At 36.8% G+C, this 18,793-nt stretch overlaps 1 protein-coding gene across 1 annotated transcript in view; it reads right to left on the reverse strand.

The window, feature by feature from the left end:
* Positions 1–18,793, reverse strand: part of USH2A (Usher syndrome 2A (autosomal recessive, mild)) — a 1,454,174-nt gene that overhangs the window by 430,329 nt on the left and 1,005,052 nt on the right. Inside the window, exons 39-40 of the mRNA XM_006890571.1 lie at positions 15,762–15,912; positions 15,114–15,256 (exon numbers count right to left, since the gene is read on the reverse strand). Coding sequence (XP_006890633.1) covers positions 15,114–15,256; positions 15,762–15,912 — 294 coding nt within the window. The remainder of the gene's footprint in view (positions 1–15,113; positions 15,257–15,761; positions 15,913–18,793) is intronic.

Consider the following 18,793-nt stretch of genomic DNA (forward strand, 5'->3'; position numbering starts at 1 on the left):
ATATTTTCATATATATATATAATAAAGCATGGTTCCAGATGCATATCCAAATAGCACACAAGATTGGTTTAGTAGGTTAAAAGATATTGTCTTTTGGGATAACTTAGTCAATTGGCTGACATAGCCCTGTCCATTAAGCTAATGTTGTGCTTCCTAGTTTGACAAGTGCCATCTGAGTGGCCATTCAAAATACAACTATGGGTCTCCACTTATTTGGAACAAGAATATATGAATAAAACCAAAGACTCAAAGGGAAAACCAAGGCGTCCTGGTTTTCCAATTCAGGTACTTTGTGTGGGGATCACTGCTGTTTGACTGGACCATGTGGGACCCCTGAACTGAAGCAGATGGGAGCAAGAAATCTGAAGCTCAAGTAACAGACACAGTTCTTGAAGAGAAAAATCAAGGCTTCTTGTGGATCACTGCTGCTTGGCCCTAGGCTCAATGGTCTTTGAGTCAAGAAGAAAACACTTTTACAAAACACTTTACAAAACACTGCCATACTCTTGGTCACTATATAGTTAAAATGACTTAATATCTACTAAAAAAAAGACTCACATAATGTCAAGAAAGCAGCAGTTTGCTCAGTTATCATAAAAAAAACCACCCCAAAACAAAATAACCCATCTCCTAAAAAAGCAGACCCAGTGAATATCCTTGATAGAGAGAACCTGAAGAAATATATTGATGTGGAGTTATTTAAACAGCTACAGAAGATGCAAATGATGGAATAAGCAAATAAGAAAGCAAATACCCCAGAAACAACAGTTTAAAAGAAATATATTGTTGAGGAGCAACTTGAACAGCTATGGAAGAAAATGCAAAAGATGGAAAAAAGAATTGATAGAATGGATAAAATGGTATAAGAACTTAAAAATTCATCACTGGGGATGGGGGTGGGGTGGGGGAGAAAAGTGTAATAATGAATGAATGGAAATCCAAAAAATCTCTGTAAATGTTCACTGAAATTAATTTTTAAAAAAAGCAAAGAAAACTCTCCTAAGAAAAAAAATCATCACAAGACAAAGAGGGTACAGCCATCATAGTATTAGAAATAAAAGAAAAGCATGATAATGCAATCCAGAATATTAAGACCAAAATGGCAGAAATGTCCAACATGCTGGTAGCACAAAAAAGTAGAACTGAAGATATGGAGCGGAGAGTCAGTGAACTGGAAGATAAGAGCCTCACTGAAAACATTGTTGTTGTTCTTAAGTGCCATTGAGTCACAGGTGACTCATAGTGACCCTATGAAGGAAAGTCTTCAATGCTTGGGTGTCTCTCATCCTCTCTCCAGGTTCATAGGGTTTATGGAGGCAAGCTATTATGGAAGTGGACATGAAGAAAACATTAGAATCATGTGACATCAAATGGAATAACATACGTATAATTGAAATTCCAGAGCAGGGAGTGTCAGGGAAATCACTGAAAAAATAGTGGAAGAAGTGCTAGAAGAAAACGTCCCTGGTATTTTGGAGAAAGGGAAAATCCACATTCGAGAAGCACAACGAATGGCAAATTGACTAGACCCTGAAAAGAAAAACATCAAGACATCTCATAATCAAATTATCCAAATGAAAAGATAAGTATAATATTCTAAAAGCAGCATGAGAAAAACAAAGAATCACCTGCAAAGGGGAAACAATTATATTAAATTCTGATTTCTCAGCAGAAACCATGCGAGCTGGAAGACAAATGAAATGGCATATACAGAAAATTGAAAGAAAACCACTTCCAGCCAAGGATTCTGTACCTAGCAAAGCTCTCCATCAAATATGAAGGAGGAATTAGATCCTTTGCAAAAAAGAAGGAACTTAAGGAATTTGTGAAAATAAGACCAGAAATTACAAGAAATTTTAAGTGAAGTCCTTCACAAGGAGATGCCAAAGGAAAGTGCAGACACATCTATAAAATGAAGAAGACAGACTCAAAATAAAAAGCTGGGGGGAAAAAACTACCAAAAACCAAGCAAATGACAACTCAAAAAAGCAAGAGTGGCAGTATTAATTTCTGATAAAATAGATTTCAGAATAAAAAACACCACCAAAGAAAGATAAGGAAGGATAGTACATACTGTTTAAAGGCAAACTAGATCAAGAAGTGTAGTACATACTGATTAAAAGCAAACTAGATCAAGAAGACATAAACTTGGTCAACCTTTATGCACTATATTATAGACCTGCAAAATACATAAAAACAATAGCTAAATAGAACTAAAGAAAGAATTAGACAACACCACAATTGCAGTAGGAGATTTCAACACACCACTCTTATTAAAGGCTAGGTCATCCCCAAAGAAACTCAAAAAAGATGCAGAAGACGTGAACTACACAATCAGTCAACTCAACCTAATGGACGCATTCAGGGAACTGCACCCAAATAAAATTCAATTCACTTTCTTTTCAAGTTCACACTTTCTCCAGAATTGATCACTTATTAGGACACAAAGCAAGCTTCAACACATTAAAAATATTGAAATAGTACAAAGTATCTTTTCAGATCACAATGCCATAAAATTAGAAATTAATCACAGAAGCATAAAGCTTACAAAATTATCCTTGTGGAAGCTAAATAACTCTTTGCTACAACATGAATGGGTTATAAAAGAAATAAAGAATGAAATTTAAAAGTTCCTTGAAACAAATGAAAATGAAAATAAAACATACCAAAACCTCTGGGGTACAGCTAAAGCAGACCTCAGGGGACAGTTCATAGCAATAGGCACACACATAAAAAAAGGAAAAAAAGAAGAAATATCAGTGATCTAACTCAAGATCTTCCTCATTTAGAGAAAGAACAACAGTGTTTCAATCCTACAGCCTCTAGAAGAAAATAAATTATCAGGACAAGAGCTATAATCAATGACATAGAAAACAGAAAACAGAAAAATAACTGAAACTATCAATAAGACCAGGAGCTGTTTTTTGAAACGAGTCAATAAAATCGATAAAACACTGGAAAACTTAACAAAAGGGAAAAAAAGAGACAACACAGCTAATGCAAATAACAAATTATAAAGGTGACATCACAATAGAATCAGAGTAAATTAAATCTATACCATCAGAATACTGTGAAAAGCTACACTCTGATAAATTTGAGAAACTTGAGGAAATAAACAAATTCCCTGAAACTTATGCCTTATCAAGATTGACAAGGACAGATATAGAACGCTTGAACAGACCCATCACAAAAGAAAAAATTTTAAAAGGCCATAAAAAGACTTCCCCATAAGAAAAGTGCTGGACCATATAGCTTCAAAGCTGAATTCTACTAAACATTCAAAGAGGATTTAGCACCAACTCTACTCTAACTATTTAAAAAAAATTGGAAAAGAAGGAATACTTCCAGAGTCATTCTACAAAGCAAGCATAACCCTAGTACCAAACCAGGCAAAAATAATGTCAAGAAAGAAAGCTACAGACAAATATCTCTCATGAATATAGATGCAAAAATCCTTAACAAAATTCTAGCCAATAGAATGCAAAAGGACATAAAAAAATTAATTCACCATGATCAAGTGGGATTCATAACAGGTATGCAAGGATGGTTCAACATAAGAAAAATAATCAAGTGCCCATCAACAAACGAATGGCTAGAGAAGCTGTGGTATATTCGCACAATGGAATACTATGCTGCATTAAAAAACAAGGAACTCATGCAATATTATTCAAAATGGTTGACTCTGGAGAACATTATGCTGAGTGAAATATCCCAGTCACAAAAGGACAAATATTACATGATGCCACTGTTGTAGAATGGGACTGTCCTTGGGGTTGGGGAGAGACTGAGTAAGATGGATTCAATAATGTATACTGCACTGAAACAGAGGAGGGAGAAAACTGTCTAAAAGAGATATATAACTAGATATTTCTGTCATCACAGGAGACTAGAGGCTACATGGTGGAGGGGACCTGGGGGAGGGTTTGTAAAACAATGAAAGAATCTTTTCTTTTACTTTTCCATAATTTTTGGACTCATGTACTTATAACTTGTTAGTCAAATTTGTGTCTTCTAGGTTGCAACACCCCCATGATACATCTTCAAGGATATGAACATGTACGGCCAAGCACAATCAATAAGAGTGCATCTAAATTCCAAAATCAATCTCCATAATAGTCTATGTGTTTCCTACTGCCAAAGGGGCCCTTTAGAGTAGTGAGAGAAGATCTTCACCCTGAAACCCACAGCGTCCCTTTTCAGCAGGAAGTAGCTAAGAGAATACGCCATCCCCTTTTCCTTATGACTCAGGGTGAAGTCTCTCTCAGGGAGGAGTGATAGGGAATGGCAAAGGACACACTGACAAAGAAGATTAATCAGAACTGGCTTTGACAAGCACTGTGGCATTTGGACAAGAACAAACTGGGAGGAGGGTAGAGAGAATAGTGCAACAATGAATGAATGGAAACCCAAAATCTCTGTAAATGTTTATGAAAATTAATAAAATATAATTATAGAAAAAAAAGAAAAAGAAAAATAATCAACATAATCACTATAATAACAAGTAAATAACAAGAACTATATGATCTTAGTAATTGATGTAGAAAAGGCATTTGACAAAACCCAGCACCCCTTTCTGATAAGCAAAATTGGAATACAAATAAATACAAATAAATTGCCTCTACATAGTGAAAAGTACATATGCAAAACCAAGAGCCAGTATCCTTCTCAATGGAGAAAGACTAAAACCATTTTCCTTGCAAACAGGGACCAGACAAGGATATCCACTGTCACCACTTATATTCAATATTGTACTAGAAGTGCTTGCTAGGGAAATACAACAAGAGAAGGAAAGAAAAGACATTTAGGTGGACACAGAGATGGTTAAAATATCACCTTATGTAGATTATATAATAGTGTACATAGAAAAACCCAAAGACTTATAAAAAAACCTGATAGAGCTAGTAGGATAATTTAGTAGAGTGACAGGATATAAGATTAATATCCAAAAATCAGGAGGATTCCTCTACAGTAACAAAGAGAACTCAGAGAAGAAAAACAAGAAAGCAGTACCATTTATAATGTTGATGTTGTTGATTGCCTTTGAGTCAAACACAACTCACAGCAACCTTATGAACAAAAAGCCTGAAGCACCTTTACATTTATCAAAGTTCACCGAGTTTCTGGAGGCATAATGGCCAACCATAAAGTGAGATACTTAGGAGTGAACCTAAGTAGAGACACAAAAGATTTATACAAAGAAAACTACAGAACATTTCTGAAAGACACAAGAAAAGACCTAAAGAAATGCCCTGTTCATATACAGGAAGACTCAATATTGTGAGAATGACAATCCTATGAAAACCTCTTTATATATATATTTAATGCAATCTCAATAGAGATACCAATTTCATTATCCAAGGGGATCAAAAGGGAAATTGTCAAGTGTATTTGGAGAGACAAGAAACTCCAAATTAGCAAAACACTTCAAAGAAACAAATATGAAGTGGGAGGTATAGCACTACCTGACCTTAAAACATACTACACAGTGGTAGTAAACAAATCAGCATGGTACTGGTATCAAGAAAGGCACATAAATCAGTGGAACAGAATTGAGAATCCAGACATAGACGCACCTATCTATGGTCAGCTGATATTCTAAAGGAAATTAAAGCTATCAAGTGAGCAAATGACAACCTCTTCAACAAATTGTGCTGGCATACTAGACTTCCATTTGCAGAAAGCTGAAACATGATCCACATCTCACACCATACAAAAAAATAAACTCAAAGTGGATAAGAGACTTGAAAGTAAAGTCCAAAACTATAAAGTTCATAAGAGACAAACTGGAATCAAGCTTAGAAGCCCTAGGCTATGGTATAAAGAAACTGCCAAATACAGCCAGATATGTACAATCTGAAGAGAATAAAACTGATGAATGGCACCTTCTAAAGATTAAATCCCTGTGTTCATAAAAAAATTTTCCCAACAGGCTGAAAAGAAAACCTACAGACTGGGAACAAGTATTTGGTAATACTATCTCAGACAAGAGTCTCATAACAAAAGTTTATAGAATATTCCTGGGCCTCCACAAGCAAAAGTCTGATAACCAAATTACAAAATGGGCAAGACATTGAAAGAATTTTTTCACAGAGGAAGATATTCAAATAGCCAACAGACATTTGAAGAAATGCTCCAAGAGAGATGCAAATCAAAACCACAAAGAGATACCATCTCACTTCAGTAGCAGTGGAAAAGTTTAACAGGACAACAAGTAATAAATGTTGGAGAGGATGTTGTAAGATAGGAACTGTTTTACATTGTTGGTGGGATTGTACAATGGTACAACAATGAAAACTGAGACTCTAACTGAAATTTGTACACCAGTATTCATAGAAACATTATTCACCATCATTAGAACCACAAGTGAATGGATTGAGAAGTTGTTGTACATTCACACAATAGAATACTGCACAGCACACAGGAACAATAATTTTGTAAATTACTACCTACTCGGGAGGGACTGGAAAGCATTATGTTGAGTGAACTAACTCAGTCCCACAAGGATAAATACTGTACAAAACCATTAATGCAGAATGAGTATGAGGACCTAAGGTGTGGGTGAGTGGGTGGTAACAGAGGGGTGAGGATGGGAGGGGAGGGTGTTAATTACAGGGTTGCACAATTTCATGGGTGGGTGGGAAATGGGAAGGATCTTTTATGAAAAACAATTTATTTAAATTTTGTAAATAAATCAAAGTAATATAAAACAAACAAAAGAAAGCCAAAGACTCACAGATACTACTAATTAAGAGCAGTAATTACCACTTCTTGTTGTTGAGTACTGTGGAGTTAGAATTGACTCATGGCTGACCCTCCAGAAGGTTTTTGGAGGCGATAAATTGCATAGAAGGAGATTGCCCATCTTTCTCCTTTGGAGCTGCTGGTGGATTCAGACATTTGGATTGGCAGCACACTAGTCCATATATTCACAGCCTCTTTCAATCTGAGACTAGGAAAATTAGAGGATGTCTGCTGCTATACATGTTCTTTCTAACAAGAGTAACAACAGAATGTTCAAGATAGAATGGGGAAAAACATTTACCAAAACTCAAATTCATTATAATTGTCAGACTTGCTGGATTAATAGAGACTAGAGGAAGCTCCAAGTCCATTACCCTAAAATACCCCTTGATTTTGGCCCTGAAGCCACTCCTGGAAGTTTCCTTTAATGTAAGGATTAGAATGGCTTATGAAATAATATCACCCTAAGTAATGTGCCCCTTAAAAAAATCAACTACATAAAACCAAAAAGTCAATATTTACCAAAAAGTAAAGATGAAGAGGAAAGGAGGGAAATGGAAGTTTGAACAATGGTAAAGGAAAAACAGTAGAAGTAACGAGAATGCTGACACATTGTGAAATTATAATCATAATAATTATAATCATAACAGTTTGTATAAAGATTGCTAAATGGGAGCCAAATTCATGTGTCAACTCTCCTTGAACAGTGTTTTGTTGTTATGTGCCTTCAAGCTGCTTATGACTCATGTTGTTGTTGATTGCCTTCAAGTCAAGCACAACTCATAGCGACCCTAGGAGCAAAAGGATTGAAGCCTCTCTACAACTATCAACATTTATCAAAATTCAAAGGGTTTCCAAAGGCATATTATTTAGGAAATGGATGCCCCTCATGCTTCCAATGAGACTTATAGTGACCCTATATACAACAGTTCTAAACCTGGTTCTATGCTGAGCCAAATGTATTGTCTCCGACACACCTACTCCCATTACTCCAGTCGCTGAGTAAATCCATCTCATCGTGGGTCTTCCTCCCCTGTGCTGTCCTTCCACCCTCCCAAGCATAATGTCCCTCGCCAAGGATTGGTCCCTCTTTGCAACAAGCCCAAAGCATAAAAGATGGAGCTTTAGAATCTTTGCCTCCAAGGAGCAGCCTGGTTTCACCCTCACCAGGATGAACTCAATACTCTTCTCTAACACCACAATTCAAAGGCATAGAATCTTCTTTCATCTCTAGTCATTGTCCAACTTTCTGATGCATAGTATGTAATTGTGAAGACCATGGCCTGAATCAGGCACACCTTAGTCTCCAGATTGACATTGTTGCTCTTTAGTACTCTGGAGATACCCCTGTAGCTGACTTTCCCAGTGCGATTTGTCTTTTGATTTCCTGGCTGTTAGTACCAGTGTGTTGACTTTGGAGCAAAGCAAACTAAAACTGTTAACAAACTCAATCTCTTCCCCATCCATACTAATGCTGCCAATTGGCCCAGTGGTGAGAATCTGTTTTCTTGAAGTTGAGTTTCAATTCATATTTAAAACTGTAGTCCTTGACTTTCTGCAACAAGTTCTTCATGTCCTTCCCAGCAGGTTATTGATGAGTCTTCCTCCAATCCCGATGCCACATTCCTCTTCATAGAGCTCAGCCTCCCAGATGATCTTCCACAGATAGAATGAAAAGGTGTGAAGATAAGACATATCTCTGGCGTAAACCTTTCTCAATTTTAAACCATGATAAGATATTTAAAAAAGCAAAACCAAACCAAAACCAACAAAGAACAAACCAAAAGGCTACTGGGGAGAAAAGTATGCCAAATAATCCAGATACATGAGTAATTCCCTTCATTTCCTAATTCATTGCTCACAGTGCAATTATAAATGTGGAAAAATAAGAACAATATCTAATGTAATGAAGAAACACATCAGTGCTTAGATTTAGTAGCATTTAAAGTTTACTGTGTAGATAATAAGATACATGTGTTTGTGTACCCTTGCAAAAACTTACAATGAATCATCCTATAGGCTTATAATTAACATTTAAAACTATTGAACATTTAAAACTATTGAAGTATAACTATGAGCTCTAGTTTGTAGTTAGAGCACTAGGCTGGTGGCCTAGTGGTAAGTAGCTTTGCTACTGACTCAAAAGCAAGTAGTTAAAATCCACCAATTGCCCTGCAAAAGCATGGTGTACTATCTTCTTCAGTGTGATGTACAGCTTTTCAATACTTTACCACAGGTTGAGCCATGAGTTGGTTCTGACTCACTGGCACATAATAATACAGAAACAAGTAAAACTATAAGGGGGAAAATAAAAGAAAGAAACAGAAAAAACACACAACTTGTATCTATTAATCACTCTTAGATTACTGTTTCAAATGTACACATGTATTTCTTTATCTATTTAGAGAACAAAGTAAAAGTTTTGAAGATCTTTTAAACAGATGAATGGGATCTTCTAAGAATCAAATCCCTATCACATCCAAAAACTTCTCCAAGAGGGGAAAAAGGGAAGACTGGGAAAAAGTGTTTGGGAATGACATCTCAGATAAGGGATTTATATCCAGAATTTATAAACTACTTGAGCACCACAACAAGATAAAGGTAAATAATCCAATTGAAAAATGGGCACAGAATATGAACAGAAACTTCACTGAAGAGGACACTCAGATTGGCTAACAAGCACATGAAGAAATGTTCAAAATTCCTAGCTCTAAGAGAGATGCAAATCTCATCCCAGTCAAAATAACAAAATTTAACAGGACAGCAAGCAACAAATGCTGGCGAGCTTGTGGAGAAACTGGAACGCTTATTCACTGTCGGTGGGAGTGTAAAATGGTGCAACCACTGTGGAAGGTGGTATGGCGCTTTCTCAAAAAGTTGCAAATAAAGATACCATTTGACCCAGAAATTCCCCTACTGGGAATAGATCCCAAAGAGACCATAACTGAAATCCAAGCAGATATATGCACACCCATGTTTATCGCAGCTTTGTTCACAGTAGCAAGGAGTTGGAAACCACCTACGTGTCCATCAACAAATGAATGGATAGAGAAGCTGTAGTATATTCACAGAATGGAATACTATGCTGCATTGAAAAAGAAGGAACTCATGCAATATTATGCAAAATGGGTGACCCTGGAGGACATTATGCTGAGTGAAATATCTCAGCCACAAAAGGACAAATACTGTATGGTGTCACTGTTGTAAAACAGGACTGACCTCAGGGTTGGGGAGGAGACTGAGAAAGATGAGTTCAATAATGTATACTGCATTAAAACAGATGAGGGAGAAAACTGCTTAAAAGGGATATGTGATTAAGTATTTTTGTCATGGCAGAAGTCCAGAGCAAAGGCTGTATAGTGGAGTGGACCTAAAGGGAGGGATTGTAAACCAATTAAAGAATTTTTCTTTTGCTTTTACAAGATGGTAGTGTACAATAGGGAAGGGCTGGGAAGAGAGAAAAGTGCAACAATGGATGAATGGAAATCCAGTCTCTGTAAATTTTCATTGAAATTAATAAAAATAAAAATAAAATATCTGACAACTTTTAAGTCTCTATAATAAATTCTTTTGAGAAATGCATGTCAGCTAATTAATCTCTATAATCATTCATTTTTTTTTAAGTAGGGGTGTGATTTTTATGGTAAAACAATTTATTTTAGCTGGTCTAATTCCTCATTTATGCCATATCTGTTTGTCTTAAAATAGCTGAGATAATTAGATATGACATATTTTCATGTCATTTTTCTGGAAAATCTTGAAAGAAGCAGACTTAACCTAGGGAATCCAAACCTCAAAAGAAGAATTAGATTACAGTATGTTTGACACTATAGTGTCAAAATAAGTACCTGTACATTTTAAACTGAAATGGAAAGAAATATCCCTTCCTTGCCAACTATACTTTGCACATGACATGCTTCACAGAAAAGATTTTCAAGTACAAGATCAGAAAGAACACAAATCTAATAAGAAATAATGTTTATATCTGTTTTAAAGATACCAAAATTTTCTACTGCTATATAAATGTTTTCCTTTTACTAATTACGTGTTACCAGATTTAACACATCTTGAGGTGTCTCTGCAACCTTTTCACCTGCCAGGAGCTTGAACTATTAGACGCCATTGGGAAGCATTGGTGGGGCTAGTGATAAAAAGCTGTGCTACAATCCCAAAAGCACGGGGTTTGAATCCACCAGGTGTTCTGCAGAAGGATAGACAATCTCCTTCCCTGTGGTGTGATTGACTGCCTTCGAATACCTGCTTGTGGGGGTCAGTTCTGACATAGAGGTACGCAACAACAAGAACAAAAATCCAATGTTATTTGAATTTAGTCAAATATTATCCTGATCAAGCTGGCTGGAACAGCTGTCTTTTATTCACACACATTTAGCAGAATTTTAAATATATCCAGGAAATATGTATTTATTCATTATTATTATTATTTGGCATCAGCACAGAAGATTTTTTAAAATGCGTGGAACTGTATATTGGTAACAGAGATGCAAATGACATTTCTTTTAAAAAGTCTATTAAAATTCCTCACAGCTCTTTTGTTTACCTCTGCATACTTCCCTGTGTACCCAGACATTGGCATCTCTAGCTGGAGCTTATTTCATGGTTAGATTTCTTTTGTTTCTTTTTTTTTTGATCTTCACATTGTCACAGAATTGATGAAAATTACTGTTTTGAAACCTCAAACTAAAAAAAAAATTGCCATGGATGACCTCTTTGGGCACAAGGAAGTCTTGAGCCTGTGGTTGATGCATAAAGGGGCCCAATGATGGTGTGAAATTCAAACGTGGGCATGAGGTGATGTCTCTCTTTCATCCTGTAAAATGATATGTGAAATTTCTACATTGGAAATTGTACTTTGGTGAGCAAGAGGTGCTGGTCAGGATCAAATATAAAGTGCAATTCCAGCATGGAGCTGTCAGCCTGGGTGGTTTTATAAGCAATACTTTGAAGTCTTGACAGAAAAACTGCTTGTGCCCAATGCCAATCATTCAGTCTTTGTCAACTCAATTGCGCATCCTCTTACAGATGGCATCCATCTTCCCTGACACCCTAAATATACAGCGCACTATCCCCTCATCTCCGTGGTGAGCCTGCACTGGAGACTTAACCTGGAAGGAAAAGTGGCAACCTCCTGGTTTGTTGCTGACATTGAGGACTGCACAATGTGCACACAAAACACAGGAAAGATGGATTTGTCAGTTTGAGGAGAAGCACATGAATGAAGGAGTTCGTGGTGGTGTAAATGCCTAAAACAGTGGGCTAGTAACTGAAAGGCTTGAAGTTCATGTCTACCCAAAGGTGTCTCAGAAGAAAGGCTTACGTTTTGAAAAACCATCACTGAAAATCCAACTGCTATAGTTCTGCTTTGACACAGGACGGTTGCCATGAATCAGTCAACTACAGGGCAACTGGTTTATTTAAATACAATGAGGGTTGGGTTTAAGCTGACCCGTGCTATGTAATCGAATGTTGCTAATTCTTATTTGAGGATGCGGAAGGCTCAGTCTTGTACAATTCAAGCTTAATTATCTGAAAACCACAGAGAGGGCAGTATCCTTGACAATGAAAATTCTAACCATGGACTTTCTTGTCTGTAAGATTTCCTTTCAGTTTCTAGTGGCTCAACTGGTTAAATGATCTATGACCTGCTAACACATCAGCAGCTCAAATCCAGGCAGAACAGCCTCAGGAGAGAGATCTGGCTATCTGCTTCTGAAAAGTCACAGTCTAGAAAACCCTATAGAACATTCCATTGTGCACAGTGAGGTCAGCAGGAGTCAGCATCAACTACACAGCAACTAATACGACTTCTACAGCTGGTTGGCATGGTCTGTAGGTTGACGCTGTGATAACTGATGCTTTGCAATGTTTTGAACTTTATTTACATGCTACCATTTTTCCTGGAGATAAGAAGTTCCAGCAATACAAATTGTGGCCAGATTATCACTGAAGAAGTTCAAGTGTTGCCCTTTCTATGTGGGAATAGGTACTGCATGTGCAAAAAAAAGATAATAAAGATGGGGAGAGCTTTCTCTCCTTTTCCAAAGTAGCATTCTATTGAGTCATTGCTTTCACTCTCGGCTGAATACCAGTTTTAGGTAATCTGGTTTTGAGTCCCACCAAACTTGATGCTATTGCCAAGTAGGAAATAAAATAATCTTTACTTGCATAAATATTTCCTGAAAATTTCTCCATATTTAATGTCACAAATGCATATTATAATTGATTATCACAGTATAGATTCCTCAGAGTGCGTGTACTGTCACCTCTAAAACAAGGACAGTAGTGTTGTACCAGTTTCTGCTGAGTTGTTTCTGACTTATGGCTATTCCATATTCAGCCAGGTAGAACTGTATTACATGAGATTTTTGACACTGATTGGCTGTAGCTAGATTACTAGGACTTTCTTTGAAGGTACCTTTGAGTGGGTGTGAACCACCAACCTTTCAGTTCACAGTGAGTGCTGTAATTATGTGCACTATCCTTGAATACTGCATTAACACTTCCTTGGCATCCAGTGCTGTTTATTATATAGTTTGCTAATTGGTATTGTGGGAGTCAAATGACTGCTGCATGTGCCCTCGTAGGGTGTCCAACTTACTCTCGGGGAATATTTGAGCACATCTGAAAATGAAGGTTAGTAGCACATATTTGTTTAAAATATATTTTTTAAAAGATATAAGCATTAAAAAGATAAAAAGTTCTATATGTCTCATATAATATCTATTTCCAAATAGTATGATTAGAATGAAACACAAACTCAGTGCTGTGAAATCCAGCCCAACTCATAGCTACCCTCCATTGGGTTTCTGAGGCCACAAATCATTGTAGAAGGGGAATACTTACCTTTCTCTCAAGGAACAGCTGGCATATTCAAACTGCTGAACTTTCAGTTAGCCTGATACGTTATGCCAGGGTTCTTTTATAAAACATAAAAAATACAATTTTGTATAGAATTCAAATTATTTTAAATACCATGATTTTTTTTAAATTAGTATCTAGCCTTTTGACCATTATTTAGGGTCTCATTGGAAATAGAGGCATCGCAGCTCTGACCACAGAACAAAACATAGAAATGTCCTCACGTGTGATATATACAGTCTCTGAAAGTCTACTGGAGAGTCAGCGATGAGTCATTTGCCACTTGATAGTAATAAGGAATGAAGGAATGATTGATTAAAAGCTTGACCAAGTCAAGTCTGTAAGTCTCAGTATCCAAAGAGTTAGTATCTACATTATCTCTGTGAATACTGAATCAATCTCCAACTTCCAAAAAAGGTATATATTTCTAAATTACCTTTTGTAGAGATCATTTGCTTGAAACTGGACATCATGACCATACATTGATTTTACATGCATAACCTAGTAAAACATATATATGCAGAAAACTATTTTTTAATGAAAAATCCCCTTATTAGTTAAATAAAGAAAACACAATCTATAGTTGGAAATATCAGTCTAGTTCTTGGAAAAGGACATCATGCAGGGAAAAAATCCGAGAGGGTCAAAAAGAGGGAAAAATTGTAAATGAGATGGATTGGGGAACTGACTACAACAGTGGAATTAGGTATGCTAGGCATTTTGTTGTTGTGTACCTCGAGTTGGAATCAACCCATAGCTGACCCTCAAGTGGGTTTTCAGAGAGAGTAAATCACATGGGAGGAGTTTATCCATCCTTCTCTTGCGGAGCAGCTGGTGGATTTGAGCTGCATGTTTTTAGGATTGCAGCACAGCTCCTTATCACCTGGCCATAGTGAAGATCATATGAATGGTGTAGATTGGGTGGCACAGGATAGGGCAAGGTTTATAGGGGGTAACCATGAGATGTAGTGCATTTAATGACACACTCGACCAGGCTCTTATCTGTTATTCATAGGTTTACTATGAGTCACTTAACTCAATGGCACATAACAGCAACAAATCTGTCTTTTGCAAAACATGCAGAAGCATGGCTGTCAAGTTGCACTTTATGCCAGAGGCAGGCTCTCAGGTTCAACTAAAGGCACGATGGAGTCTGTTTCCATGCCAGAATTCCTCCAAAACTGCAAATGCTGTTACATTTGTTCACAGAGCTGAAAAGATGGTCTGTCTCTTGTATGGAACTGAAATGTACCTTGGATAGAATGGAGCTATATCATCATTTACAATTAATTACTCCTTTCTGTCTGTAGGCTTATATCTCCAGAATTTCAATTTTTTCATTCTGTCAGGAGATTTTTTTCCTTGCCCCCAGAAAATATTATTAAACTAAATATTAAAGAAATGGAGAGATTCATTCTATGCATTGGGGAAACTGAAGATGGTTAGAACGTTCCAGTGTAGAGGACATTTGGCTGTATACTGTTCAGTTTACTTACTGTCCTCTGTGGTCATGAATGGAATCCAAGAACTACTCGTACTGCCAAACCCATTGGAGGCGACCAGCCGAAACTCATATTCCGTGTATGGTTGGAGATCTTTCACTTCATAGCTTAATGATGCAGAAGGATTGGAAAATAACCTATATGCAGAAGAAATGTTAATGAAGAAGTCAGAGAGATAAAAAGAAAAAGAATTTCAATGCAAAGAATTTCCAGGGAAAGTCAACATGCATTCAAACACTGCAATTTTGTGTTTCTGAGTTGTATCTCCTCCAACATAAGTGGCTATTTGCCTAAGGGTTTGTAATATCATTTTATATAAATTATGTACTACTGAGATGACTGTTAGGAGGAATTTGTATGAATATTATAATTTTTTAGACTTCTCATGAAGTATTCTACTAGATTAGTATGAAGAAATCTTTTTCACATTATACAGATGAAAAGAAGAATAATTGCCTTTACACAAGTAAAGATTATTTTATCTCAGTTTTTTATGTTTTTACTTGTTTGAATTTTAAAAAATTATCTTATACTTGTTGCAATGAGAATTAAGCTAATCTTTGAAAATTAAGGTAATTCCCATTAGATCTGCACTGGACACCTGGATAACAGTCGGCAGGGTGAACAAAACAGAATGCTCACTCTAGAAATTCGTGGGTGGAGCCGCCAGGCCTCATCTGGAGCTGGTATCTGGGGGAGCCGGGAGCGTTGTTGCGAACTGGTGTAGACCAGACAACCTGAAGACTGGTTGGAGTGGCAGATGAAAGCCTCGGAGGCAGCACGCCATCTGGAGCTGTCGACAAGCACAGATGAATTAGAGCAGAGAAAACTGTGGAGAACATATGCTGGATGGAATCAAAATGCTCCATATACTGGAAAAACTGTTCCTCAGGATCAACAACAATGTTACACATAGTCCATTTAATTTAACATTTTCCTTCCTGAACCACTGTACTTCCTCATTGTTCATTTCAATGCAATTGCATTTTTTGTTTCGGTTTTAAAAGCCAGTTTCCAAAGCAAGACAAATTAATATGCAGTACAATCCATCTGTACTTCTTATTTAATTGAAAACAGGTAGGGGATTTAGTCAAGCAAATATGAAAGTACCTTTCAATATTATCAATTTGTCCAATAAGTCAAGCAAACTAATATTGCAATAGTTAAATATTTTATTGTTCCCTTCTTTATTAGCTATTGCCATCGTAATCACACCACCTCATATACAGCAAGAGAGCAATGGTGGTTCATTGGCAGAAATTTTTCTCTTGCATTGGAGAAAGAAAGATGTGGCAGTCCACTTCCTTGCAAATCCTCTGTACTGTAAGGTCTCTACAAGTCAGAATTTATCTTGACAGCAATGGACATAAATATTTTTTCTTCTTATGTGGTCTTAAAACAGGTATTTATTTTTGATTCACTTTATGTTTCATATGATCATTCCCATACAGTGTCTGTTATAAAATGAAACACCATTGATCTACTCCCACTATTATCCTATCTTTTTAGATATCCACTAGATCTCTCCTAATTCCTTCACCACTCCCTCCACCCACGAAAATATGCAGCCCTATAATTCCTCCCCCTTTCCTATCATGTCCCTTCTCCTTCCCTCTTTGAACATTTGTATACCACCTTACTAGGAGAAGTGTCGCATCAAAATTGTAGGAAGATTCTTCAACAACCTGCGTTATGCAGATGACACAACCCTGCTTGCTGAACCTGAGGAGGACCTGAAGCACTTGCTTCAGAAGGTCAAGGACTGTAACCTTCAATATGGATTGAAGCTCAACATCAAGAAAACAATAAGTCTCACCACTGGGCAACTCAGCAGCATCATTATGGATGGTGAGGAGATTGAAATTCTTAATAATTTTCAGTTTGCTTGGCTCCACAATGAACACTCTTGGGACCAGCATCCAGGAAATCAAGAGATGAATTGCACTGGGAAAGTCAACTGTCAGAGATCTCTCCAGAGTACTGAAGAGCAATGATGTCAGGCTGGAGACTAAGGTGCACCTGATTCAGGCCATGGTCTTCACAATTGTGTGCTATGCATAAGAGAGCTGGACAGTGACTAGAGATGATAGAAAGAGAATTGATGCCTTTGAGCTGTGTTGCTGGAGAAGAGTGTTGACTATACCATGGAGTACTAGGAGAACAGTTTGTCCTGCAGAGGCTGAAGCTGGGCTGCTCCTTGGAGTTAAGAATTCTGAGGCTTTGTCTGACATACTTTGGGCATATTGCAAGGAGGGACCGGTCCTTGGAGAGGGACATCATGTTTGGAAGGGTGGAAGGACAGCACAGGAGAGGAAGACCCTCGATGAGATGGATTGATTCAGTGATTGGGGTAATGTGAATAGGTGTGTCAGAGACAGTGAGGTTGGCACAAGATAGACCAAGGTTTAGGGCTTTTGTACATAGCTTTGCAATGAGTCGCAAGTGACTTGATGGCACATAACAACAACAGCAACAGCAACAGCAACAGTTATCCTTCTATTTTTATAATAATGGTATTATGCAGTATTTCTCCTTATGAGCTATCTGAATTATTTCACTCAGCATAATGCTCGCTAGACTCTCTCATATTATGTAATATTTTTTGAAATTGCTCCTCAGTACTGTATAGTATTCCATCGTGTGAATATACCACAATTTCTCTATCCAGCCATGTGCTGATGGACATTTGGATTCAACATTCTTGTTATTGTGAATGATATTGTTATAAACATAAGTGTACAAATTTCTGTCTCAATTCTATTTTCTTTGGGGTATATTCTTACCAGTGGACTAGCAGGGCCACGTGAAATCTCTCTGTTTAGCTTTTTTAGGAAACACCCAATTGCCTTTTAGAGTGATTGTACCATTTTATAGTATTATCAACAGTGTATCAATGATCTAATCTCTCCATATCTTCTCCAACACTTATTGCTTACTGTCTTATTACACTTTGACACTGAGCTGGGATGAGATGGTATCTCATTTTGGTTTGATTTGCATCTCTTAAGACCTTATGGTCATCGAAAACTTTTTCCAATAGAGTAAAAAGAAAACCTACTGATTGGAGGAGAAAAACATTTGACAACATCATTTCAGAAAAGGTCTCATATCAAAAGTTTAGTAATACTACAAAGCCTCCCCAAGAAAAAGACTGATAACCCAATTACAAGTCAGACAAAAGACATGGAAAACTCTTCACAGAGGAAGACACTCAGACGGCCAATAAACACATGAAAAAATGTTCCTCATCTGTTTTATATATTCAGTTGCCCCTTCTCATAGTGCCCTCTCATTTTTCAAATACGGTACATATTGGTGCATGTATGTTACTATTTTTTAGTCTAGTTAAACCTCACACATATCTGTCCTAAATTCAGCATAACTGTTTGATGTAATCTATCAGAAAAATCTTAGCAGTTCTGTAGAGCCTAACAGTAATAAATGAAACTAAATCTTATTCTAATTTTTCAAAAATGACACATTGAATTAGTTTATTAACTTTTCCAACAGACATAATTTGAAAGCATCTATCATATCAACGTTGGTAGTCAGAAAATCAAAAACATAGAGTTTGAAGTTATGATAAAGATTTGTGGTTTCAGAAAAATCACCTAAGGACCCTAGGTTGTGTTTCTCATATTTATTTTTTTAAATAAACCATTTTTGCGTTAATT

This window comes from Elephantulus edwardii, unplaced genomic scaffold (assembly GCF_000299155.1).
Source record: "Elephantulus edwardii isolate Elephantulus edwardi_28Jun2011 unplaced genomic scaffold, EleEdw1.0 scaffold00090, whole genome shotgun sequence".
NCBI classification, from domain to species: domain Eukaryota; kingdom Metazoa; phylum Chordata; class Mammalia; order Macroscelidea; family Macroscelididae; genus Elephantulus; species Elephantulus edwardii.